A 25,166-nucleotide genomic window follows, 5' to 3' on the forward strand; every position below is an offset into this window, starting at 1 on the left:
GGGTTTTGCTGGTTCGGATCCTGGGCGTGGACATGGCACCGCTCATCAGGCCATGCTGACGTGGTGTCCCACATAGCACAGCCAGAGGCACTCACAGCTAGAATAAACATCTATGTGTTGGGGGGCTTTGGGAAGAAGAAGGAAAAAGTAAATAAAATAAAAATTAGTGCAAAATATTCATGATGAACAGAGTATCAGTTATTTAAAATAAAGAAAGGACCTGACAGGGCTGGGGCCAGGGTGCGGCGGTGAGGCTGAGCCTTGCTGCTGTATGGCTGGATCCTGTCTGTATCTAAAATTTTAGTATTTTGTTCATGACTCTTTTTTGCCTGAATTTTGGTTTTTTACAATGTTCATCTTGACTGCTGAGTGTTTTGGTGTTGCCTTTTGTGCCTGAGGCGAGAGTCTCACCTGCCTTCCCTGGGTCCTGGCCCTCCTGCTGAGAGAGGGCTAGGGGGGCTGGAGCAGAGGCCGGGAGCGATGCTGAGCACACCCCCAGCTCTAGTGCAGCAGGCACAGGCTTGGGAGGTGGCCTGGCTCTGAGTCCTGGCTCGTGGCTCAGAGCCACCCGTTGGACTTTGCACTAGCTGCTTCCCTGAGCCCTAGGGCCTTCTGTCAAAGTGGGAGTTATTCAGCTACTGTTTTATTGAGTATCTACATGTGTGGTCCTGTGCTAGGTGCCGAGGATACTGTACTGAACAAAATAGACAGGGTCCCTACCCTCCAGGAGCTGTTAATTGCCAGAGAAGCCAGAAAAAAAACCCAGTACACCATCAAATAGATAAAATACTTACCAACTGCATACATCTGTGAAGGCACATAGGCTAGTTAACAAGAGAAGATATGGAGAGGTCTGCTTTAGAGTGGTCTGGGAAGGTGTCTCAGCATATGACAGTTAGGCTGAGACCACAAGGATGCTGCCAGGCATAAGAACATTCCAGGGTAGTGGAGTAGCATGTGCAAAGGCCCTGAGGTGTGGGAAAGAGCTTGGAGTGTTCGAAGAGCTGAAAAATGATCAATGTGGTGGGGACTCAGGAAGTGTAGGGAAGATTAGCATGAGATGAAATTGGACAGGTAGACAGGGGTCAGATCATGGAGGGTGGTAGGCCATAGGCAGGAGTTTGCTGTTTTGTTAATTAGTTAACCACATATTCCTCACACAGCTATTTTGAGCATTAAGTGAGAACTGCATTAAGCGTTAGAGCCAGTGTCCATGCAGAATAAGTACTTGACCTTTTCAAAGAACAAGCTTTTAGTTTCATTGATTTTCTATTTTCAGTGTTACTGGTTTCTGCTTTTGTATTTGGTTTGGGTTTAAATTGCTCTTCTTTTTATAGTTTCTTAATGTGGAAGCTTAGATCATTGACTTGAGACTATTTTTCTTTTCTAACATAAGCATCTAATGCTGTGAATTTTCCTCTAAGCTCTGCTGTAGCTTCATCCTACAAATTTTGATAGATTGTATTTTAATTTTTATTCAGTTCAAATTAGTTTCTAATTTCCTTTGCAACTTGCTCTTTGACCGATGGGTTATTTAGAAGTTTATTTAATGTTAAAATGTGTTTGGACTTTCATATCTTTCTGTTACTGATTTCTAGTTTAATCTCATTGTGTTTAAATAACATATATATTTTTTAAGATTTCAATTTTTAAATTGATCAAGGTTTGTTTTATGCCCCAGGATGTGGTCTGTATTACTGAATGTTCCTTGTGCGCTTGAAAACGATGTATGTTCTGTTGCTGTTGGCTAGAGTGTTCTATAAATGTCAAGTAGCTCAAGTTGATTGATAGTGTTTTCATGTCTGTTACAGCCTTACTAATTTTCTGTCCATTTCTTCTATTGGCTACTGAGAAAGGAGTATTAATATTTTTGACTATAACTGGGGATTTATTTAATTTTCTTTTCAGTTCTGTCATGTTTTGTTTCATGTTTTTGAATTCTTTTGCTTTTTAAAATCGTCATATCTTCTTAGTGAACTGGCCCTTCCTTTTATCATTATGTAATGTCTTTCTTTACTCCTGATAATATTTTATGTTCTGAAGTCTTCCTTGATATTAATATAGCCAATCCTGCTTTCTTTTTGATTAATGTTTGCATAGAATATCTTTTCCCATCCTTTTAATTCAACCTGCCTATATCTTTATATTTAACCTGGGTTTCTTGTAGACAGCACGTACAGTCGTGCATCGCTTAATGATGAGGATATGTTCTGAGAAATACATTGCTAGGTGATTTCCTTGTTGTGCGAACATCATAGAGTGTACTTATACAAACCTAGATGCTATAGCCTGTTATACACCTAGGCTCTATGGTACTGATCTTATGGGACCACTGTCATATATGTGGTCTCTTCTTGGCCAAAATGTCATCATATGGCATATGACTGTAGTTGGGCTTTGATGTTTTAAAATCTAATCTGAAAATCCTTGTCTTTTTTTTTGTTTTTTTTTTGTTTATTTGTTTGTTTTTGATTGGCACCTGAGCTAACAACTGTTGCCAATCTTCTTAAATCCTTGTCTTTTACTAAAGGTGTTTATGCCATTTACGTTTAATGAAATTATTACTTGTTTTCTGTTTGTCCTCTCTGACTTTTGTTCCTCTGTTCTCCCTTTTCCTGCTTCTTGTTGGAATATTCGAATATTTTTAGAATTACATTTTAATTCATCAGGTAGCTTAAGTATCTCTGTGTGTGTGTGTGTGTGTGTGTGTGTGTGTGTTCAGTGGTTGCTCTATGGCATTATAATATACTTACCTAACTCCTTCAGCATCTATGTAGAGATATATTGTAACATTTCAAGTAAAATGGAGAAGGCTCACAACCATATACATTTCTTAATACTCCCCCGTTTTTGTTGTACTTGTCATATGTATTATATCTATGTATATTAAAAATCTCATTAGACAATGTTATAACTTCTTTTGACAATGTTATAACTTTTGCTTTAAACAATCGTCCCTATCTTAAAGATCTTAGGAGGAAAAATTACTTATATTTCCCCACATATTTACCATTTCTGTTGCCTTTCTTCATTCAAGGGTCCCCCTTGGATTATTTCTCTTCAGCCTGAAGAACTTCTGTTTAGCTTTTTTTGCCGACAACAAATTCTTTTATTTTTCCTTCATCTGAGAATATCTTTATTTTGCTTTCATTCCTGAAAAATAATTTCACTGGACATAGAATTCTGGGTTGACCATTCTTTTCTTTGAGCAGTTTAAGGATGTTGTCCCACTGGCTTTTGGCCTCTGTGGTTCTGTTGAGAAATCCATGGTCGTTGAAATTGCTCTCCTCCATTAATGTGTTATTTTTCTCTAGCTGCTTTCAAGAACTTTAAATCTTTGATTTTCAAGAGTTTCATTTTGCTGTGTAGAAGTGTAGTTTTCTTTGAATTTAATCTGTTTGGGTTTCATCAAGCTTCTTGATTGTGTACCTTTGTGTCTTTCACCAATTTGGGAAGTTTTTGGCCATTATTGGTGTGTATTTTCTATACCAGGCTCTTTCTCCTCTCCTTCTGGCACTACCAAAGATGTGAATATTAGACCTTTTGATATTTTCCTGTAAGTCCCTGAAACTTTCTCCTTTTTAATCCTTTTCTCTCTGTTGTTCAGATTGTATAATTTTTATTAGTCTTCATTTTCACTGACCTCTCTGTTGTCCATTCTGCTATCACTGCATCCAGTGCTTTTTGTTTTTAATTTTAGACGTTGTATTATTTAGTTCTAAATTTTCTGATTGGTTCTTTAATAGTTTGTATTTCTCTGCAGTAAAATTCTGTCTTTCCATTGATTTCAATTATGTTTCCCTTTAGCCAGCCCTGGTGTCTAGTGGTTAAGCTTTGGCACTCTCAGTACTGTGGCTTGGGTTTTTTTCCCGGTGAGGGAACCACACCACCCGTGTGTCAGTTGCCATACTGTGGCAGCTGTGTGTTGCTGTGATGCTGAGAGCTGTGTCACTGCTATTTCAAATACCAGCAGAGTCACCCGTGCTGGACAGGCTTTAATGGAGCTCCAGACTAAGGCAGACTAAGAAGGAGCTGGAACCCACTTCCAAAAGAATTGACCATGAAAATCCTATGAAAAGCAGTGGAGCATTGTCTGATAGAGTGCTGGAAGGTGAGAGGATGGCGTGAAGAGACCCGGCAGGGTTCCACTCTGCTGTGCACAGGGTCGCTAGGAGTCGGAATTGACCCCACGGCGCAAACAACAAATGTTTACCTTTACCTCATGGAGTGTGGTCATAATAGCTGCTGTGAAGTTTTTGTGTGATAATTCCAGTGTCTGTGTCATCTCAGAACTGGCATCTGTAGATTGTCTTTTCCTTTGAGAATTGGTCATGTTTCCTGATTCTTTGTATGTGGCATAATTTTGGATCGTGTCGTTGACATTTTGAATGTTCTATTCTGTACGCTCCGGGTCCTGCTATAATCTTTTGGAGATTGACTTTCTGCTTTAGCAGGCAGGGCACTGTTAGGTTCGGACCACCAGTGCCATCCCATCTCCTGTGGGCGGAGGTCCCGGTCTTAGTCTAGTTTTCACAGCCTTCTCTCTCTTCTGCTTTTTCTTGCTCATGCTCAACTTAGGGAGGAGCCTGAGACTTGTGTGGGTTCATATGCAGAATTAGGGATTTCCCTTTTCTGCTGTCTTCTCTCCAGGGTTCTTCCCACACTCTCTGACCTGCACAGGCTCCTTTTCCTGGTTCTCTGGACAGAAACATGAGTCTTTTTACAGAGTTTTAGCCACCTTCCCCACTGCACTGCCGTGCAGCTCTGAACTGGTGCAAAGCCAGGAGAGCAGAAGGAAAAAAATAGGAACCTCACCCCTGTTCCAGCCCCTTCTAGAAGTTTTGACTCCCTTTCATAGTGACCTGCTTTTCTTTACTTTTCAGAGTCCTCAGGTAGTTGCTTTTTGATTTTGTCTAGGGTTTTTCATTGTAATCAGCAAGAGGAGAGGCCGTTTGGTTTGCCTCACCATGCCAAAGTAGAACTCCCCTAGAAAGTTCTTTTATGATCCTGGACGGTATTTTTCCCTCACCAGCTGCTCCTGAGCCCTGTGCCATTGAGCGCCTGTTTGGGGGTGTTGGGCCCCTGTGCGGGTGAAGCTTCCTCAGAACGGTCTGAGGAACTTGGAATTCCTTAGAAAGAAGCGCCGTGAATCCCTTCTCTCCTGTTACAAATGACAGAAACCCAGCTCCAGCTGGCCCGAGGGTGCTTCCTGCCACTGACCAGGAGGCAGGAGTGTCCCCAGGAATCCTTCTTTCTCGTGTCTTGGCGTTGCCTCCCTGCAGTGGTTCTGCCTCATATCCCTCCAGGGTGGCCCGCGGTGGCCTGCATCCTCCCAGCTTAGCCACCCCAGAGGACAGAGAGCGGCTCTCAGCAAGTTCCAGAAAACACCCCAGAGCTCTCACTGGCCCGGCAAGGATCATGTGCTCATCTCTGAAGCAGTCGCTGAAGTCAGGGCACGGAATATGCGGGATGGCAGCCTGGATCAGTGCCCAGCTTAGCGCCACATGGAGGGGGTGGCTGGGGGTCAGCCCCACCTGAATGGCAGGGACTGAGGAGGCGGCACCTTACGCACGCAGTCTCAGCTGGGTGATAGCGCCCCCTAGGGGTTAAGAAATCTTAGATATTATAATGGTTTAACAGGTTGAGAGTATAGCTGTGGGTTAATATTTCATACGGGTGGGTGATTAGGAAAAAAGATCTAAAAGGACTTATGAGGAGACAATAATGAAGAAAAGGTTGAGAAACTGCCCTAAAGGAAACTGAGATGCTGTGTCATCAGAAGCTGGGGGGTGGATACCAAGCAGCAAAGATGGCAGCTGTCTGCTCTGGGCGCTGGACAATGGAGCCAGCAGCAGCCGGGCTAGGCCAGCAGGGGCCTCGTGTCAGAGAGGCCTGGTGGAGAGCAGGTGGGGCCTGGTGGCTGGGAAGCTGAGCCTCGTCTTCGGTCTCGCTGGCCCAGGAGTTCTGGGGTTGAGGACTTCTTTTTGAGGCAGTGTGAGGAGGTATCCTGACCCAGCCCCTCTCTGCTCTCTGGTGCAGGTGAAGAATGAGGTGGAGAAGCTCCCCAGACAGCAGCGGAAGGAGAGCATGAAGCAGAAGATGGAGGAGCACGCGCAGAAGAAGCAGCTTCTCGTGAGTCCTTGCCGCTAGTCAGGAAGTAGAGGGGCTGGCGAGTCCCAGGTGTGAGACCCTGAATGGTGACCCGGCCTCCTCTCTGTCTTTGCTCATGTCCTGCCCCTGGAATACCCATCTCTTATTCTGGATGCCTAAACACAGCCTATCCTTGTTATCATCCCTGTTGTCACCTCCCCCATGCAGCCTTCCTTGCCTGCCCTCACTCCAGCTGGCAGTGAGCTCTCCTGTCTCTGGATACCCCAGCCCTTTACATCCACCTCTCCCAAAGCCTTTAGTGCCTCCTAAAGGCTTTGTTTGTACGTCGCATCTCCGTGACCAACCCAGTACATCCACCCGCCCACTGGTGTCTTTGGCGTCTCAAAAACATCAAACCCATGATCTCTCAGGCCTGGACCTGTTCTCCTGTTCGCAGGGGCACCATCCTCCATCGTGGTGTCAGACCAGGAACATTGTCATTCCTGACCCTCTTTTTCCTCCAATCCTTCATCACCTCCTGAAGTGTAGATTATTTTTTAAAATTCCAAGCCATCTCTGGATCTGTTGACTTGTCAACATCTCTGCGCCCCCCTCGCCATGGTCATCTTTTGCTGGGACTGCTCCAGTAGCCTCCAGCGGGTCTCTCCGCTTCGCCTCTTGCTCCTCTGCCGTTCCTCCTCTCACACCAGCAGGGGCGATCACTACGAATTCCACATCTGATCCTGTCACCCTCCCCCCACAGCCCCGGGCCTTGAAGCCCTTCAGTGGCTTCCCCTTTGTCCATAACATAAGAGCAGCCTCCTCATGTGCTTACAAGGCTCTGCAGGCCTGGCCCCTGCCAGCCTCTCTCGGGTCCCCTTTGCCCAGCCTCACCCGCCTCCTTCTCCTCCCTTGTGGGGCGGTGCTCTCGTTTTCTCCCACTACGGAGTCTTGGCACATTCTGCTCCCTCTGCCCCCAAATGCAGAGAAAGTTAGAGTCGACATTTACAAGCGCTCTGTCTGTTGTCTGGATTAGCCTTGGTGGCTCACCAGGGTAGGTGCTGTTTGTTCTCTCCTTTGTAGAGGAGGAAACTAAGGCTCAGAGAGGTGGCATTGCAGAGGTAATAGTGGGGCCAAGCCCTCAGACTCAGTCTGATTCACACTTGATGTTCTCTCCAGGACACCATTCTACTGTCCTGTAACCTGTCCCTTGACACTATGATTAGGGCTGGGGGGGTCAGGGAGACAGGCCCTCATCCCCGCAGAGGGAGGCCAGTTCTGACAGTCGTATCAAGAGCCTCAGAACTGTGATATCCTTCAGCCTGAATATCCTGCTTCTGGAGACTGTTCCTGAGGATTAGTCATCACAGAGGTTCACAGACATTTAGCTGCCAGAATGTGAAGAGCAGCACCATCTAAAATAGAGAAAATCTGGAAGGAACCAATTCTATATTGGGTGGATAAGTTAGGGTATAGCCATACCATGAAATATTTTCAGCCAGTCAAACTCATTTGATAGAGGTCGGCCTGGTGGCATAGTGACCAAGTTTGTGCACTCCGCTTTGGTGGCCCAGGGTTCACAGGTTTGGATCCTGTGTGAAAACCTACACACTGCTCATCAAGCCACGCTGTGGCGGCATCCCACAAACAAAATGGAGGAAGACGGGCACGCTGTTAGCTCAGGGCCAGTCTTCCTTAGCAAAACAAAACAACAACAACAAAAAAACCTCGTTTGATAGAATATTATATTATAACATGGAAAGGTCTTTTAAATGAGTTTTTTAAATTGTGGTAAAATAGACATAACATAGAATCACCATCTCAAACACTTTTAAGTGTACAGTTCAGTGGCATTAAATACATTCACGATGTTGTGCAATGATCGCCACCATCCATCTCCAGAACTCTTTTCATCTTGCAAAACTGAAACTCTGTCCCCATTAAACACTAACTCCTCATTGCCCCTCCCCGCAGCCCTGGCAACCACCATGCTGCTGTCTGTCTCGATGAATTTGACCTCATTTAAGTGGAATCATACAGTATTTGTCCTTTTGTGGCTGGCTTATTTCACTTAACATAATGTCCTCAAGATTCATGCATGTTGTAGCATGTGTCATAATTTCCTTCCTTTTTAAGGCTAATATTCCATTTGCCACATTTTGTTCACCCATTTGTTTGTCTGTGGCGTTTGAGTTGTTTCCATCCCTTGGCTATTGTAAATAACACTGCTGTGAACATAGGTGTGCAAATATCTAAGTCCTTTTAAATAATTTTTGTGAAACAACAACAATAGATGTAGGTACATTTGTATAGTTACACCACAATAGTTGCTAATCCTGCGTGATAGGATTAGTGGGGGTTTTTAGTTTCTTATATGTTGTCTAAAATTTTTTAATTTTAATATTATTTTTACTGTTTATTATGAAAAATTAAAAACATAGGCAGAAATAGGAATAATAGTATAATGAATGCCCATATACCTATCGTCCACGCTCAGTAATTATCAGTTCACGTGCACTCATTCCCCCACTCTTCTGTATTATTTTGAATCAAATCCCAGACATATCATTTGACCTGTAAGTATCTCAGTATGTATCTCTAACAAAACAACCACAATACCACAAACACACTTTAAAAAGTTAAATATTTAACAATAATTGCTTCATAACACATTTGCAGTCAGGTCAGTATTCATGTTTCCGATTGTCTCATGAAAGCCTTTTTTTTTTTTTTTTTTAACAATTTCTCGTTTGAATCAGGGTCCAGATAAGGCCCACATGTTGCAGTTGGTTGATATGTCTCTAAGTCTCTCTTAAATTTCCCCTTCATATATTTTCTTTTCCAAATTTTCTTTACTGATCATGATGACTTTTTTTCTGTAATAAAAAGTTGAGACGCCAAAGCCAGTGCTGGGTAAAGGTCTGTCCTCCTCCCCGACAGGACAGGGACTTCCTGGCCAAACAGAAGGAGGACCTGGAGCTGGCGATGAAGAAGCTCACGGCCGACAACCGGCGGGAGATCTGTGACAAGGAGCGCGAGTGCCTCACGAGGAAGCAGGAGCTCCTTCGAGGTGGGTGTCCGAGAACAGGTGGCGCCAGGTGGACCCAGAATCTCTGAATGGCCATCCCAGCCTCGGCAGCTAGGTCTTCTCCACCCTGAAACCAAACATCCGTCCCGGGAAACGCGAGGAAATCTCCCGCTGAAGTCAGGGCCGAGGCGAAGATAGCAGTTAGCACCAACGCTATTGGACGTTATTCCAGATGTCAAGGGGAGACAAGGAAGCCCTGTCGAGTGGGCAGAAATTGTAAATAAGTGAGCTTGGTGAGGGGGTGGTGGGAGGTGGGGACAGTATGGAGACCCCCTCATAGCAGCCGCAACGTCCTAAGCGACTGCTCTGCCAGGCCGGTGCCAGACCGTTTTCATACCTTCGTCTCGTCGAATCATCACCTGACTCTGCAAGGCCCTCCTCCTGTGTTCTCCCCGTTTTGATGGACGAGGAGTCTGAGGCTTGGAGAGTGGCTGTCGTTTGGCCGAGGTTGCACGGCTCCTGAGTGGTGGGGTGGGCCCTGGACGTGGGTGTCACCTTGGAGCCGAGCGCTTTACTACCCAGGTGCGCTGGCATCTCAACAGGCTTGCGTGCTGGCTAATGCCTCACAGCACGAGGCCTTCCAGAGACAGCAGGGCGGACCTCCCCCAGGGAGAGGAGGGCGGGGGAGCTCCTGGGGAAGATGCGGATGGGGGGGCTTACATATTTGGATGGTGTCGCTCAGATGGGGAGATTCTGCGGTAGAGAGCTCTGAAGGGTAGCAGGGCATGGGGTCTTTGTGGCTCTGGGATTTGTCTTATCCATGGTTGGTAGACGCTGCATGCAGGTTTGTGAAGTACACAAAGCAAGCAGACTCTAATGGCTAAAAATCTGTTGTTTGAGCTACATTTGAAACAACTGGATGAGTGAAAACTCCTGTGGCGCCTGTGGGCTTTTGGGCCTGTGGTCCGGCCTGCCACGAGGAAATGGACACAGAGCTGATAGAAACGCGCCGCGTCTGGTGCCCTTGTCTACCAGGTGCCGCAGCCAGGGTTTGATGGCGATGCAGTTAAGCAGTGCAAACCCCTCAGGACTTGGGGTGGATGGCAAAATGGGGTCCTCGATGTCCCGACACCCTGAATAGAGCCATGGATGTTTCAGGAAAGGCTGCATTTCCTTTTTCTGTCCTGTAATGTCCATAAGAACCGTCTCACTTATGGGACAGTGGTTCTAGTTTTGGTTTGAAAGCCAAATCATGTTGCAATGCACCATGGTCAGACAGCAGTTTCCAGAGAACAGGAACGCAGGGCAATCCACTGAGCATTCGCCATGGGTGAGCATGGCCTGCCTGTGCCTTGCGGGGCACGCAGACTCCCTCTGACGTCAGCTCCCTGCCCTGCTGCTGAGCGCAAAGGTCGAATCACAGACGTCCACTGATAAAATGCCAGATGCTTCTGTCTCGTAATGCATATATGGGACATGCAGGGGACAAGCAGGGTCTCACCCATGTTTTCAAAAGAGGAAATAGTGACAAGAAGTCTGGGTTGGGCACAGACCTGTCTTCTTGGGGTTTTTACATGAGCCCTTCCCGTTTGCCCATTAGGAAAGCAGAGTTGCAGTGTGGATCGCACATAAAAATGTCTCCCAGGGACCTTTGTCCTTCTGTGGTATGGTTGTGCCCATTTGGCAGAGGAGTAAGCTGAGGCCTGGAGAGGGTTTTTTGCCCATCCCAAATGCCAGTGATGGAGCTGAGTTCCAGCCTAGGTCTCTGGTGTCTCTGGCTCCTGACTCTGGACACTTAATGCTGTCCCACGCTGCTGGGAGCTATCATCCCTTAGGCGTTAAGGAAGTTTCTAAATGTTGGCTCGGTGAGCCCTGCCAACAGAGTCAGATGAGGGCACATCCAAGGGGCACAGTCGTAGCTACAGTGTGAGGCGGCCTAGCGCAGGGGGGGCGAGGTCCCCGGGTGGCTTGGCCATCCGTGCCTCACAGGTGGTGCCTTCTCTGCAGACCGGGAGGCGGCCCTGTGGGAGATGGAGGAGCATCACCTGCAGGAGAGGCACCAGCTGGTGAAGCAGCAGCTCAAAGACCAGTACTTCCTCCAGCGGCACGAGCTGGTGCGCAAACACGAGAAGGTGAGGCTCCTGGCCAGGCGGGGCATGGGGCTGCCCTGGGGAGACCCGGCAGAGCTGTGAGGCTGTGCAGTGTGGGGCGCCACTGGTGCCGTCTGTGTTTCTAGAGAAACCGGGCTGGCCATGGTGAGGCCCCGGGGGTCTTGAGGGATGGACTGCCTCGGAGGGAGGGCCAGGAGTAGGGGAGACCGTGCAGGGAAGCAGAAGGCCCGAGCATCCCTTGCTGACTCCGACGCCTGATTGTGTGTGTGTCTCACTTTTTCTCTTTTCCCTTGTAATTTTTTTGGTCCATTTTTGCTTTATTCCTCTCTGGTCTAAGCCTTCCCTCAGAATACTTTTAGATAGCAACTTAAATACCACCTCTGCCAGGAAGCCTACCCCAGCCTCCCCAGGCGAGGGCCCCTGTTCTCTGTGGCCAGAGCACCCTCTGTTTCTGTGTAATTGTCTCGGTTCAGTCCCCTTGGTGGGGACAGAGACAGATAAACGGAGGTCTGGATGCACAGCTGGTGTGGGTAATTACAGTTCCCAATCTGAGTGCAATGTCAGAAGTCAGCACAGGGCTGTGGCAGCTCTGAGTAAGCGTGCCCAACCCAGCTAGGAAGTCAGGGGAGGCTTCTTGGAGGAGGTGATGCCCGTGCCAAGTTTTGAAACACAAATAGGTGTTAGGTGGAGGAAAAAATTCAAGTTTACCAAGACTTTTTACAATGTGAGTTGACATCTGCGATCAGTAATGATGACCATCCCCTTCAGCGTACATGTTGCTTTGAGATATTAGCATGTGATGGCACGCCACCGATGATTAGACAAGAAGGCATTTAGGAGGTGAGAGTCCAAGATGTTACTCACAATAACTTTTAAAGTGAGAACAAAAAATGTTACTTAACAGTAGAAGTTGGAGCCGGCCCTGTGGCACAGTGGTTAAGTTTACACGTTCCACTTCTTGGTGGCCCGGGGTTCACCGGTTCAGATCCCAGTGCAGACATGGCACTGCTTGGCAAGCCATACTGTGGTAGGCGTCCCACCTATAAAGTAGAGGAAGATGGGCATGGATGTTAGTCAGGGCCAGTCTTCCTCAGCAAAAAGGGGAGGATTGGCAGCAGTTAGCTCAGGGCTAATCCTCCTACTCAAAAAAAAAAAACCAGTAGAAGTAAAATGATACAAGACTTGCTCTGCTGGGCATCCTGGGCCACCTGGTCCCTGGTAGCCCTGGGCCTCTGGTCACACCCCCGTGCCCAAGCGCAGCTGACCTCATCCCCGCTGGCCCTGCCTGCAGGAGCGCGAGCAGATGCAGCGCTACAACCAGCGCATGGTGGAGCAGCTGAAGGTGCGGCAGCAGCAGGAGAAGGCGCGGCTGCCCAAGATCCAGAGGAGCGAGGGCAAGACGCGCATGGCCATGTACAAGAAGAGCCTGCACATCAACGGCGCGGGCAGCCCCGCCGAGCAGCGCGAGAAGATCAAGCAGGTGGGGGTGTGGGTGCGCTGGGGGGCCGAACCTGATCCGGATGGGGGATGTGAAATATGAGAGGCAGCACAGGGTCGAGGAGGCGGCGTGCCCGTCACAGGTCGCAGCCCAGAAGCTCCTACGCCTCCCAGTGAATCCCTCTGCTGGACAGAGGAGAGAGCGCGCCTTGCTTTCTCACACACTGTCCCATCCTGCAGCTTCCTCCGCCAGTGCACCCCTTCCTGTCACCCACCAAGACCCCGCATGCATGTCACCCATGTGGCTTGGGGACGTGGAGTTGGTGGCCTGGGCTCCTGTGACTCCTGCGTGGTACACACGCTGTCCTAGCGCATGTCACAGCGCAGTGTCGTGTCCCTACTGGCCTGGGGGCTCCTCAAGGGCAGCAGCTGGGTCTCAGCTCATGGGGAGCACTTAAAACAGGAGGGTACAGCCTGAGTGGTGCGGAGCACTGGGGCTGTGCACAAACCCGTGCCTCTGGCGGGGCCTCCCTGGGACGGGGCTAAGGTAGGTCCCCCCAGCCACCAGCCAGGCCTGTCGCCCCGAGAAACCCACCCTCTCTCTCTGTTGCAGTTCTCCCAGCAGGAGGAGAAGAGGCAGAAGTCGGAGCGGCTGCAGCAGCAGCAGAAACATGAGAACCAGATGAGGGACATGTTGGCGCAGTGCGAGAGCAACATGAGCGAGCTGCAGCAGCTGCAGGTACGCCCTGCTGCCTCCCTCCCCGATGGCCTCCGTGTCCCCAAGGCGGGCATCTCGGGGCCAGAGAGTCCTCAAACAGGGACGGGCTCTCGTCAGACACGCCCCAGGTGGGCTGGTTTCAGTCCTGCCGTGACAGGATGTTGACCGAATCAGTCACCCTCCCCCAGCCAGAGTTCCCACAGCCGTGACATGGCGTGGGGCAGGGGTGGTGATTCGTATTTGGCAGGATTGGGGTGAGGCTTTAAAAACGAGGTGGCAGGGCTGGCAGTGCCTTGCCCGGGACTGGCAGTGGCACTCTGCTGGGTTTCTCGGTCATCACTGTGTCTTGGGAAAAGGTGTCCCAGTTACGCTAATAGCAACGCCAGACACAGACATTACAAGAAAGGACAGCTGCAGACCAGTGTCGCTCATGAACAGAGGCAGGTCCTGTGCCCAACACCAGCAGATCACATCCGACAATGTACAACAAGAATTAGACACCGTGACCCAGTGGGTTTATCCCAGGCTGGTTACACGTTCAGAAATCAATTATGTAATCCACGACCTGAAGAGAAGTCACAGGATTTTCTCGGTAGATGCAGAAAAAGCGTTTGACCAAAGTCGACGCCCGTTCCAGATAGACACTCTCACTGAGCTGGGAATAGAGGGGAACGTCCTCAGCTGGATAAAGAGCATCTACCGAAACCGACAGCTGAGCTCAGAGCTTTCCCACTGAGATCAGGAAAAAGTGTCCCAGGGTTGCCAAGCCCCTTGGGGACCCCTTTCCCTAGGGGGATCCCTGACCTCTTCAGGTTTCCTGGCTCCTGAGTTTGCCCCACCCTGGGGGTCCCCACCCCAGAAACGGGTGCATGGAGCCCCCTTGTGGTGGAGCGAGGCATCGTTGTGCTGACGGATGGGTCGACCCAAAGCCCCACGAACTCAGGGAATTGCTCAGACGATTGGATCCATCTGGCAATTTCTGGAGAGGCAGGGAGGCATGGAGGAAATTGAGTCCTTGCAGCCTGCCAGGGAGGGGCTCTGCTGTGTGCAGCTGTGTGACTCTTGGGCCGCGTCCCTCCTGCAGCTGTTTTCCCATCCCTGCCTCATGGGGTTGTCGTGTGGACTGCCTAAGAGGACCCGTATCCAGAGTGCGGGGAGCCCAGCTCCTGGCAGGTCTGAGGTGCTGAGTGCTGCTGCTGTATTATTCCTGGTGGAACGAATTTCTAAACTCCCAGAACCCTTGAGCTTGAAACCCCAAATAAAAATCCCCCAAGGAGTTGCCCTCTTCTAACCAAATAGAGTCGAGGTCTTTGGATAAGGGCACTGTCCGCCTGCCTTAAGCTCCGTATAAGCCACAAGATTGAGTCCCTGTGGGGAATCACCGGGACCCATCCGTTCTGCCTGCGAGAGATTCCAGGTAAATTTTGTGAGGCCGATGGCTCAGCTCGGCGCGGGAACAGTGAGGCGGGCCGCCTCGGCTGGGGCTGTGGCCCTGGTCCCCTGCCACAGACTCTCCTGAGGAAATGATACGTGATGCAGAAAATTGTATATATACTTTACATAAACATGAATATTTACGCATACAGATTATCTGAGCTCAGGCTGCCGCAGCAAAATGCCCCCGACTGGGTGGCTTCAACAGCAGAGGTTTATTTCCTCACGGTTCTGGAGTCTGGAGTCCAAGAGCGGTTTGCCAGTGTGCTGGGTTCTGGTGAGGCCTCTTCCAGGGCCACGCGTGGCTGCCTCCTGCTGTGCCCTTCCTGCATGGCAGAGGGCGAGCGAGCTCTCTGGTGTCTCTGTTTATAAGGACACTGATCCCAGCGTGAGGCCCCCCCTCCAAATACCAGGGCTGCAACATAGGAATTTGGGGGGGGCACAATTCAGTCCACAGCACAGATGTTTGACACAGTGCTGTTTATAACTGTGAAAATTAGGAGCAACCTACGTGGCCAAAAATAAGGGGATGTTTAAGTAAATTTGATAAATCTATTCTGTAGGATGTTTTGTAGGCGTTAAAAATGAAGACGAGGAAAAACGTGAATTCTTTGTATTAATGTTTACAGTGTGAAGTGGGGAGGGAAGCGGGTGTCGGAGCTGTGCACACAGGGTGAGCTGGACAACATGGAGGTGACAGCCTGGGAGGAAGTGTGTTGAAATCTTTGCAGTGGTTGCCTCGTTGTGGTGGGAGAATTAGGGCACACGTTATATTTATTTGTTGTTAATAGTTTTATTGTTTTGGTAAAATGACGTATGTTCATGTTAAAAAGTTCAAACAATGCAAAAAGCACAAAGAAGAAAGGTACAAAATTACCGCAGATCCGCTGTACAATAAGAACCATTAGCGTCAGTGTTCTGGAATGGTCCTCCAGGCAGCCCTCAGGGCATTTCTGTTTACATGTACAGAGTTTTATAAAGTGGGTTTATAATCAAGGAGAAGAAATAGATGAGTGACGCTGATGCCCTCATGGCTACAGCACGAGGTGTGTCTCAGCCCTCCGCACCTCTACCCTCTGGGTTTCTTACCTGTTGCACCTGGAATTTGTTACAGAATGAAAAGTGTCACCTCCTGATAGAGCATGAAACCCAGAAGCTGAAGGCCCTGGACGAGAGCCATAACCAGAACCTGAAGGAATGGCGGGACAAGCTTCGGCCACGCAAAAAGGTAAGCATGTCTGGGCTAGGGGGCTCAGTGGTCAGCTCTGCTCCATGCTGTGTCACAGGTGTCTGCCTAGAAGGTGGATATAGACATAGATAGCTAGAGGTTCATTTTAAGGAAGTGGCTCACACAATTGTGGGGGGATGGTAAATGTGAAATCTTCAGGGCAGGTTATAAGCTGGAGACCCAGGGAAGCGTTGCTGTTGCAGTCTTGAGTCCCAGGGCAGTCTGGAGGCAGAATTCCTTCTTCCTTCTCTTACAGCCTTCACCTGATTGGATGAGGCCCACCCACATTATGGAGGATAATCTGCTTTACTCAGAGTCCACTGAGTTAGATCTTAATCACATCTAAAAATTCCTTCACAATGAGATCTTGACTGGTGTTTGACCAAACAGCTGGGTACCATGGCCTCCCAGGTTGACACATAAAATCAACCATTACAGGGCCTCAGTGTGGTCATTTATAAAGTGGAGATAGGAATATTGTATATGTTATGCAAAAAGCCACCAGCCCGTACTACAAGCCAAGGACGTGCTCATTTCCTTCCTCTCTCCTAAACTCTCTGAGGACAGAGCGACCCAGTTACCCTGATCATGGGTCCTGAAGCCCCGAGGTCTGTTCGGCCGTCATCCGTCAGCTCTGCTTGCTGGAACTGTGGCCTGGACAGGAGGCAGCTGCCCACCTCAGCTAGGTGATGGCCTCGGAAGGCCTTGAGTTGAGGCCTCTCTCCCTGTGCTAATGGAGCTTTCTGGCCGGAAGTTGGCCAGGGTCTCAGACCTTCTGTTAGCAGGCCTGTGTTTCTCAGTGTCTGTAACCACAGCCTGCTGGGACTTTGGATACTTGACACTGAAATCAGTAATGCTCCTGCTGACATAGGCTGACTCTGGCATCAGGAGATAAATGTTCACCTTATTCTCTTAGCTGGGGGCTCTGTACCCTTGGCACATCCTGAGAGAGGTTGAAAATGAACGGTCACGTTGCTCTGGCAACTGCCTCACATCCCAGACTGTTGGCAGAGGCAGAGGGGAGGCCGCAGGGTGTGTTTGGGAGCTGGCATTGACTTGCCTGCGGGGGCTGCCTCTCTGGACGATTCTTTGTAGGCCTGTTATATTATTGCCACCTGGGTTGCTGCTGAGACACTGACCAGAGGCGGTGGCTTTCCTTCTGGAATAAATGTTCTTTTACACTCTTGCATTGCAGCCAGCAGCCTTGAGCTGCTGCCTATGCGTGGGGGCAGAGTAGCTGATTGTATGTTGTGGAATGTTTTTAGAAAAATTCAATTTGTTTCTTTCAAATAAGTAAAGAATATGTGGTGGGGTCAATAAAGCGTTGCTTGGGTTATAGTTAACACAGAAAGTGGCTTCAGACACGACAAGTCTTCCCTCCTAAGCCTTGCTTTTTGAGTCTGTGAAATGTAGAGAACATTTCTTCCCTTAAAGCAGATGTTAGTAAACTATTGCCCATGGGCCAAATCTGGCCCCCCGACTTGTGTTTGTAAATAAAGTTTTATTGGAACACAGCCATGCTCATTCATTTACATGTTGTCTGTGGCTGATTTTATACCACAACAGCAGTGGCATAGTTGCAAAACAGACCTTATAGCCCGCAAACTGAAAGTATTTGCCATCTGGCCCTTTACAAGAAAAAGACTGCCAACTCCTGCCTTAGGTTATAGAGAGGAATATATGCGGTAGGCAGAGTAGACTAGTGCTTAAGAGCACCAGCTTTGGAATAAGACAGAGTGGGATAAAGTCCCAGCTCCCCTATTACTAGCTGTGAGACCCTGTGCTCAAAAAGGGGGTTTTATAATTAAATTGGTATTCCTACAGCAGAGGTCACAAACTGATGGTCTGTGGGCTGAAATTGGCTTACAGATGTTAGGTTTGGCTAACGTATAGTAGTATAATTTTTTTAAAGTTGCCAACCTTTAAGTAGAAGGAAATTTTACCTAAAAATCTGGATTTCCAGTTTCTTTTGAAAACCCATGGGCCGGCCCAGTGGCGCAGCAGTTAAGTGTGCACATTCTGCTTTGGCAGCCCAGGGTTCGCCGGTTCGGATCCTGGGTGTAGACATGGCACCTCTCGGCAAGCCACGCTGTGGCAGGCATCCCACATATAAAGTAGAGGAAGATGGGCACAGATGTTAGCTCAGTTTTCCTCAGCAAAAAGAGGATTGGCAGATGTTAGCTCAGGGCTAGTTTTCCTCAAAAAAAAAAAAAAGAAAACCCAGGAGCTCTAGCAGCACTGGGCTGATCGTACCACATGACAGCCGTCAGCTGGAGCTGAGAAGAAACGGCCCTCTTCAGACATAGCTTGTGCTCTTCACCTCACCACACTCCCCACCACTCCTTATTGCCTCACACCCAGCTCTCTTCACTAACTTGATTCACCTGGCTGGCTCCCATAGGCACTGGATTTTGTCATCTCCATTACAAAAGCTTAAACTACCACCTGTATCTTGCTTATATATAATGTTTGCATGCCACAAACACTTTAATATTAATACCTTCAGCAAAGGAGAACTTGAGGCAAGAATCTGTGTGAATTACCAGCAGTTTCACATTAGTCAACTCCAAGATGAGGCGTGACTTCAAATACCTTGCCTACCCTCACATGGATGTCCTTTAATAACAGGTTGGAAAAACTGACATTGTCATTCAGTGTCCTTTCCCCATCATTCCTTAGAGGTAGAGGGAACTCACCAGAATTTAGTACTATTGAGGGAACAAGAGCTTAAGGGGGGATCTGGTCATTAAGGCATTTGTTAACTTGAGACTATTTCAGGGCGTCCAAAGAATAGTCTTAAAAAAAGAGACATCACGGAATGCTGGTCAAATCCTGTGAAAGCAGACATTTCTATAGTGACAGTCAGGATAGCTGCAGACGCCTCTCACTGATGAAGCCGCATAGACCGAGCAGCCCGTGTGCGCCCGGCTTTGCGGATGGCGGGCACAGTGTTCAGAGCTTGAACCCTGAGGTTAGGCCGAGGTTCCCGTCTTGGCTGCACCCCCCAGCTAGCTGAGTGACCTGGGGCAAGTGACCTAAGCTCTCTGAGCCTCGGTTTCTCCATCTGTAAGATGGGGATAATAATAGTATCTCCCTTATGGGGGGAAGATTAGCTAAGATGTAAAGCACTTGGCACAGTGCCTGACGTGGGAAGCACTCAGTCATCCTGACCTGCTAGTTTTTTTTTTTTTTTTAAAGATTTTATTTTTTCCTTTTTCTCCCCAAAGCCCCCTGGTACATAGTTGTATATTCTTCGTTGTTGGTCCTTCTAGTTGTGACATGTGGGACGCTGGCTCAGCGTGGTTTGATGAGCAGTGCCATGTCCGCACCCATGATTCGAACCAACGAAACACTGGGCCGCTTGCAGCGGAGCGCGCGAACTTAACCACTCGGCCACGGGGCCAGCCCCATGACCCACTAGTTTTTAATTTAATCCTCACCACAGTCCTGCTGGGCAGGTAGTGATCCTGCCATTTTACACATGAGGAACAGACGTAGAGAGGAAGGGGACATGGAAAGGCCACACAGCTGGTAGTAATAAAGCTGAACTCTGACGGGGAAGCCCGTGTTCTTTCCACCACCCTCTGGTTCCTTTCTTTCTTTTTTCTTTTTTTTTTTTTTAAAGATTTTATTTTTTCCTTTTTCTCCCCAAAGCTCCCCGGTACATAGTTGTGTATTCTTCGTTGTGGGTTCTTCTAGTTGTGGCATATGGGACGCTGCCTCAGCGTGGTCTGATGAGCAGTGCCATGTCCGCGCCCAGGATTCGAACCAACGAAACACTGGGCCGCCTGCAGTGGAGCGTGCGAACTTAACCACTCGACCACGGGGCCAGCCCCTCTTTCTTTTTTCTTTTAATTTATTTTTCCTTTTTCTCCCCAAAGCCCCCTGGTACATAGTTGTATATTCTTCGTTGTGGGTCCTTCTAGTTGTGGCACGTGGGATGCCGCCTCAGCATGGTTTGATGAGCGGTGCCATGTCCGCGCCCAGGATTCGAACCAACGAAACACTGGGCTGCCTGCAGCGGAGCGCGCGAACTTAACCACTCGGCCACGGGCCCAGCCCCCGTCTGGTTCCCTTCTTAAATGAATGCTTATTATTGGAGACCCTCAGGAGATTCTTCTGGCAGAATCCGGTCTGTCTAGGCAAACTTCACGTGACCCAGGGACGTCTGCAGTGCTTGTCACCAGATGGTCCGCACGCAGTTACCTGACGTGCTTTCACAATACACACAACTCCTGTCCTGCCACAAATCTTCAGAATCAGACTCTCAGGGGGTGGCGTGAAGGCACGAGTATTTTGAAAAATCTCCCTGCATGGTTCTGCAGGACAGTGCCCTGATTCCTAACAACTGTGTAACTCAGACATCTCTGCTCCCCCCACAGTTAGATCTCTCTCTCCATGTCTACCTTGGGTTTTTCTCCATTCATTTGGCTGTTTTCCTGCCAGCAGATTGGCATCTGCTTTTTCCCCACCCACATCCAGATTAGCGTCTCTGTAAACCGGAGCCCTTGGCCCACAGGAAACTCCTGTGCGGCTGTGGCAGGAGGAAGGAGGTGGTACTTCCTTCTGGGTGACGGGCTCTGGGAAGGGGAAGTGGGAAGACCAAGTCACCCAAGCACCAAGGCCTGGGAGGGAAATGTCCAGAGAAGGCCACTTTGGTGGGGGGCCTGTGCTTGGGAGACCGTGTCCCATGGGATCTGATGCGCTCCATCTGCCCTCTCTGTCCCAGGCTCTGGAAGAAGATCTGAACCAGAAAAAGCGGGAGCAGGAGATGTTCTTCAAGCTGAATGAGGAGATGGAGAGCCCGAACCCCACCACCCCGAACAAGGCCACCAAGTTCTTCCCCTACAGCTCTGCGGATCCTTCTTAACAGCCCCCGGGACTGTGCTGGCAGGTCGGCGGGCCTCTGGGGCCCTCCTATTCTCTGTGAACAAGTAACTCAGGACCCCCTTCCTCTTGCTTCCATGCCAGCTCGAATCCAGCCCCTAGCCTTGTGCCACCCCAGCTGTGCCCGACAGCCCCACCCCGGTGTTCCTGACTTCTTGCTCACTCAGAGGGTGAAGTTTTATGATGTCACCTGATCCTAGTGAATGTTCTCTTTGAGCCCCAGATCCTGCCAAGATGTCAGTGATTTGGGCTGTTAGAGGGGTCAGGGTCCAGGAGGAATGGGGGTGCTGTGGCCTCGAAGCCCCTCCTGTTTGCCAAAACACCAGTTTTGCTGTTTGTGGCCACAGAGTGCTGCCACTGAGGTCACCACAGGCCATCCGTATGGTGGCTATTCAGCCATTCCCTGCAGTGTCCGACAAGAATCACGGCTCCTACCAGCCGTTTTGGTTCCCATGGGAGCCTGGCCTGCAGCCAGCCGCTCAGGGGTGCCCTCGTTCCTCCAGTCCCTTCAGTTTGCTTTCCTCTTGAGACAGGCTGTGTCTATGACAGTGGGATGGGGGAGAGCCTGGACCGTTCATCCTGCTGGTCTCGGGTGTTTTGTGCCATCTCGTGTTCCCACTTTCTACACACACATGTGCACGCGCAGGGCTTGGCCCCTGGCACTACCCAGGCTTGCCTCTGCCCTGGCCTCTTGTGCCACGTAGGTGGGAACACGTTGGCTGCCTAGGCCTGCCCCTGAGCATGTTAGGTGGAGCCATTGGTGTGGGGTGTGCTGGGTGTCGGCAGCAGAGACACAAGGTAGCACGGGCTGAACTGTCAGTCTGCTTCCTTTTGGCCCCATGTGGGATCCTGTCTTCAGGGATGAATTCCTCATCACACGAGACCTTCACAACCCAGTCTGCTCCCATCTCAGCCTTGCCCATCCCGTCTGCAGGCGATACGGGAAAGCCACTGCCTCCCGCCCTCTGACCCTCCTAGTTCAGGAGTCTGGCCTTACGCTCACACAGAGGAAGGCAGTCACTGGGACTTCTGTTCAGGAAGAAAAAGTGTCAGGGAGAAACGTCATGCCTCCTGCCCCCAGGAACACGGCAGAAGCAAAGCTTCTGTGTCTCAGATGGAGTCCTGGGCCTTGGGTCCCCCAGTCAGCCTCCCACAGATTCCCATCCCCACTGGCTGCAGAGTGTGGATAACCCATAAAAGCAAAGCTCAACCCAGCATTCAGTTTATTTACAAAGAAAACTTTTTTCCACCTTGATTTCTAACTTGAAACAAATATAAGTGAATGGCTTTTTCAGGAAGATACCTGCTTTAGAAAAATAAAACAGAAAATGGAAGATGATTTCAAGGAAGCGTGTGGGCATATAGAGTCTGGGTACTGCTTTGCTGGTGATGGAGGGGCTCACACACCCGGGAGGCCGTTCTCCCTTCTTCACTCCGAAAGGTGAAGGTTCCACGCTTTGTCTTCCTGAGGCAGTTCCCTGGAAGGCTTCTTGGCACTGGTTCTAACTGGATCTTGGGAAGGGAGGGTGGCCGTTGACCAGGAGAAGGACCCGGGGTTCCCAAGTCTTACATACGCAGTAAAGATGCCCTGGGGGCCGTGGGAAGGCAGTGGTCCTCTTAGGTTAGTGAGGTTCCACTTGCCTGCTCCAGTATTTGACCCAGATAGGACAGTTTTCAGGTCTCACACAAATGAGACAAGTGGAACTGTTGTCCCCGTTGGTTCTCCGTGGTGCATGTGCTGGGAGAACGAGAACTACAGCAGTGCAACTGCAGAACGCAGGCCCAGTGCCGCCAGGCGAGGCCAGCGCGGGCAGACCGTCAGGCAGGCCTCACTGGGGCTTTGTTCACCATCCTGCCTTTTCCAGCCGTCGGTGCGAGAATGAGTGTGGGGGAAATGCCGGTTTTGTGGTTCAGGTGATGTCTTTAATCCTTCCCTTATTGGGCTTGTCATTCACATTGGAATCTCGTTCAAGGAGGTGCCGTTTCTCTGCTCGGTGCCACCCGAGCCCCCGGAGCTCCCGGTCCTTCCTGGCTGGGGCTGGTCGGGTCTCCCAGCCTCACGGTCAGTGCTCACCGCTGAGAAGGCCCGCGCAGTGTTCCTCGCGTCCCGTGCTAATGTTTGCTCTGTAAGGGCCAGGTGGAACTGTTTCTCATTTTCAGCCCATTTTTGGCAGAGTAAATATAACTAACTTATATTTTCCCTTTATGAAGGATAGAAGTTATTTTTATGTAGTTTCCAAACTTTATGCAAAACGTTTGTAAAATGTTCTCTGCAAAGTTAACTGCAAAAATGTAAATAAGCTTTTAATAAAATAACAAAGTGAGAAACTCGGTTTTGCACTTGAGGTCATTCTCTTGGGTTGTGGGTGAAGAGCAGGGCAGACTTACCCACATTTGTGGGTCAGGAAAGGGATTACCATCTTCTGAGCACACTGGGTTGTCCCGCAGGCTGCGGGGTTTCTGTTCTGAAAGAAGTTAGGCGTGGCTCTGTGTGGCTGTTATCTCCAGACCTTTCATATCATTCTCGTTTAACCACAAGCGTTCCACCTCTTAAGAGTTTTCACATGGTAACTTCCCGAATCCTTTCAACAGCCGTGAAGACGACATTGCCGTTCCCATTTTATAGAAGAAGAAATGGACCCTGGGCAAGGGGAGGGTCAGGCCAAACCTGCCAGCACCGGGATTCCAGCTGCGCCCTTCTGGCGGTGCCGTGTCCACCACACCTCCTCCCCCACCCCAGCTGCCCATCACACTCAGCAAGTCACGCAGGCACTTAGCCCCAGCCATCTCTGCTGTATTTCACAGTGTTTCTCTGCCTTGCCTCCCAAACACCATTTAGGGGTTCTTCGCCTGGGATCCATGGGCCCCCCGCCCCCAACAGGGGATCCGTGGGCAGAATTCTGGGTGTCTCTGTTGCACTAACGTCTGACATTCGGCATTTGCTTTCCTTATGGTGTAGGTAACGAACTCCAGTGGTCTTAGCCGTCCCTGTGACCATGTCAGCCATCAGAGTTCAGCTCACCTGACAGCTGTTGCAGACATCTCAAATTACATTTTTGTTCATCGGTTTGAAATTATAGTAGTTATTAGGCCTATCGCTAGGTCTTGTTACTTAATGAGAAATAATACATCTGTCGTATTACATATATATCACACATAGTTTTCTAGTATTTTGAAACCTGTATTTCATTATGATTGGCTGTACTTGTAATCTCTGTGCTTTATCTTGCGCATCTGAAAATAGCATTCTGAGAAGGGGCTCCTGTTCTTCGTGGAATCCCCTAGGATGAAGCACCCTGACTCTCCAGCCCTGAGCTGTCACTGTCCTAGAAACCTTCTGGCCAGCAGGTGGCGAGCCACTGTCACAGTGTCCTGCAGGTCTGTGAACTTAGAGGGTCTAGGATTTGCAGGCGAATAAGCAGCTGGCATGCCTCTCCCATTAAGGGCCAGCAAAGTGACTGGGGTTCCTGGGGAAGAGACTGAGACTGGCAAAGACGACGACGCATAGGGGATGCGTAGAGCTTGGGAATGAGATCATCCCACGTTAACCGACGCTTCTTAAATACCAAGTGCTGGAGAGGCTGAAATACGTAAGACACTGACACTGTCTTCCAAATGCTTGTCCTGCTGGGGAAACAGACGTGGAGAAGCAGAGGGTCGGTTCAGGCTGACATAGCCGGGGAGAGTCAGGGAAGACTTCCCAGAGGCGGTGGTGCTGAGCCTGGGAAGACGAACTAGTATGTGCCCAGACACACGCACTCAGAGACTGGGGTTGAGGGTGAATGGTTTATGGGCCACGAGGCTGGAGAGGACAGGGCCAGGCCCACGTGCTGGGCTCAGACTGCTCTCTGGTGCCCTGAGGGCAGTTAGAAGGCTGGGCGAGAGTTTACTCAGGAAGAACAGTTGAAATCATGACTGTAGCAACTCAAGAGACCAGCTGAGAAGGCAGGCGACGATGCTGCGTGTGAGTACTGGCGCACAAAGACTGGAGGCTTCGGGAAGGAAGGGCAGACCACAGGCTCCATGAGGACAAGGAGTGAGACTAGCTGGCTGCTAAGCACCCAGCACTCAGCGTGCTGGAACACCAGCGATACCCACGCTGGGCTCCTCATGCCATAACGGGTCTGCAGAGGGAGCAGTGGGGGTCTGGGGGCTGTGGACTGGATGCATATTAACCCACTATGCTCCCCGAGGTGTTCACTAGATCTGATTAACAAGTGTGTCTTTCATTAA

At 49.6% G+C, this 25,166-nt stretch overlaps 1 protein-coding gene across 2 annotated transcripts in view; it reads left to right on the forward strand.

Moving 5' to 3' along the window:
• The window catches only part of STK10 (serine/threonine kinase 10), a 107,640-nt gene extending 84,379 nt beyond the window's left edge, over positions 1-23,261 (forward strand). For both annotated transcript variants that reach the window (XM_070570325.1, XM_070570326.1), the window contains exons 13-19: positions 6,040-6,132; positions 9,031-9,160; positions 11,126-11,250; positions 12,521-12,709; positions 13,280-13,405; positions 15,933-16,046; positions 20,776-23,261. In XM_070570325.1, coding sequence (XP_070426426.1) covers positions 6,040-6,132; positions 9,031-9,160; positions 11,126-11,250; positions 12,521-12,709; positions 13,280-13,405; positions 15,933-16,046; positions 20,776-20,916 — 918 coding nt within the window. In that variant the 3' untranslated portion in view covers positions 20,917-23,261. The remainder of the gene's footprint in view (positions 1-6,039; positions 6,133-9,030; positions 9,161-11,125; positions 11,251-12,520; positions 12,710-13,279; positions 13,406-15,932; positions 16,047-20,775) is intronic.
• The last annotated feature ends 1,905 nt before the right edge of the window (positions 23,262-25,166 follow it).

Source organism: Equus przewalskii, chromosome 13 (assembly GCF_037783145.1).
Source record: "Equus przewalskii isolate Varuska chromosome 13, EquPr2, whole genome shotgun sequence".
Taxonomy (NCBI): Eukaryota; Metazoa; Chordata; class Mammalia; order Perissodactyla; family Equidae; genus Equus; species Equus przewalskii.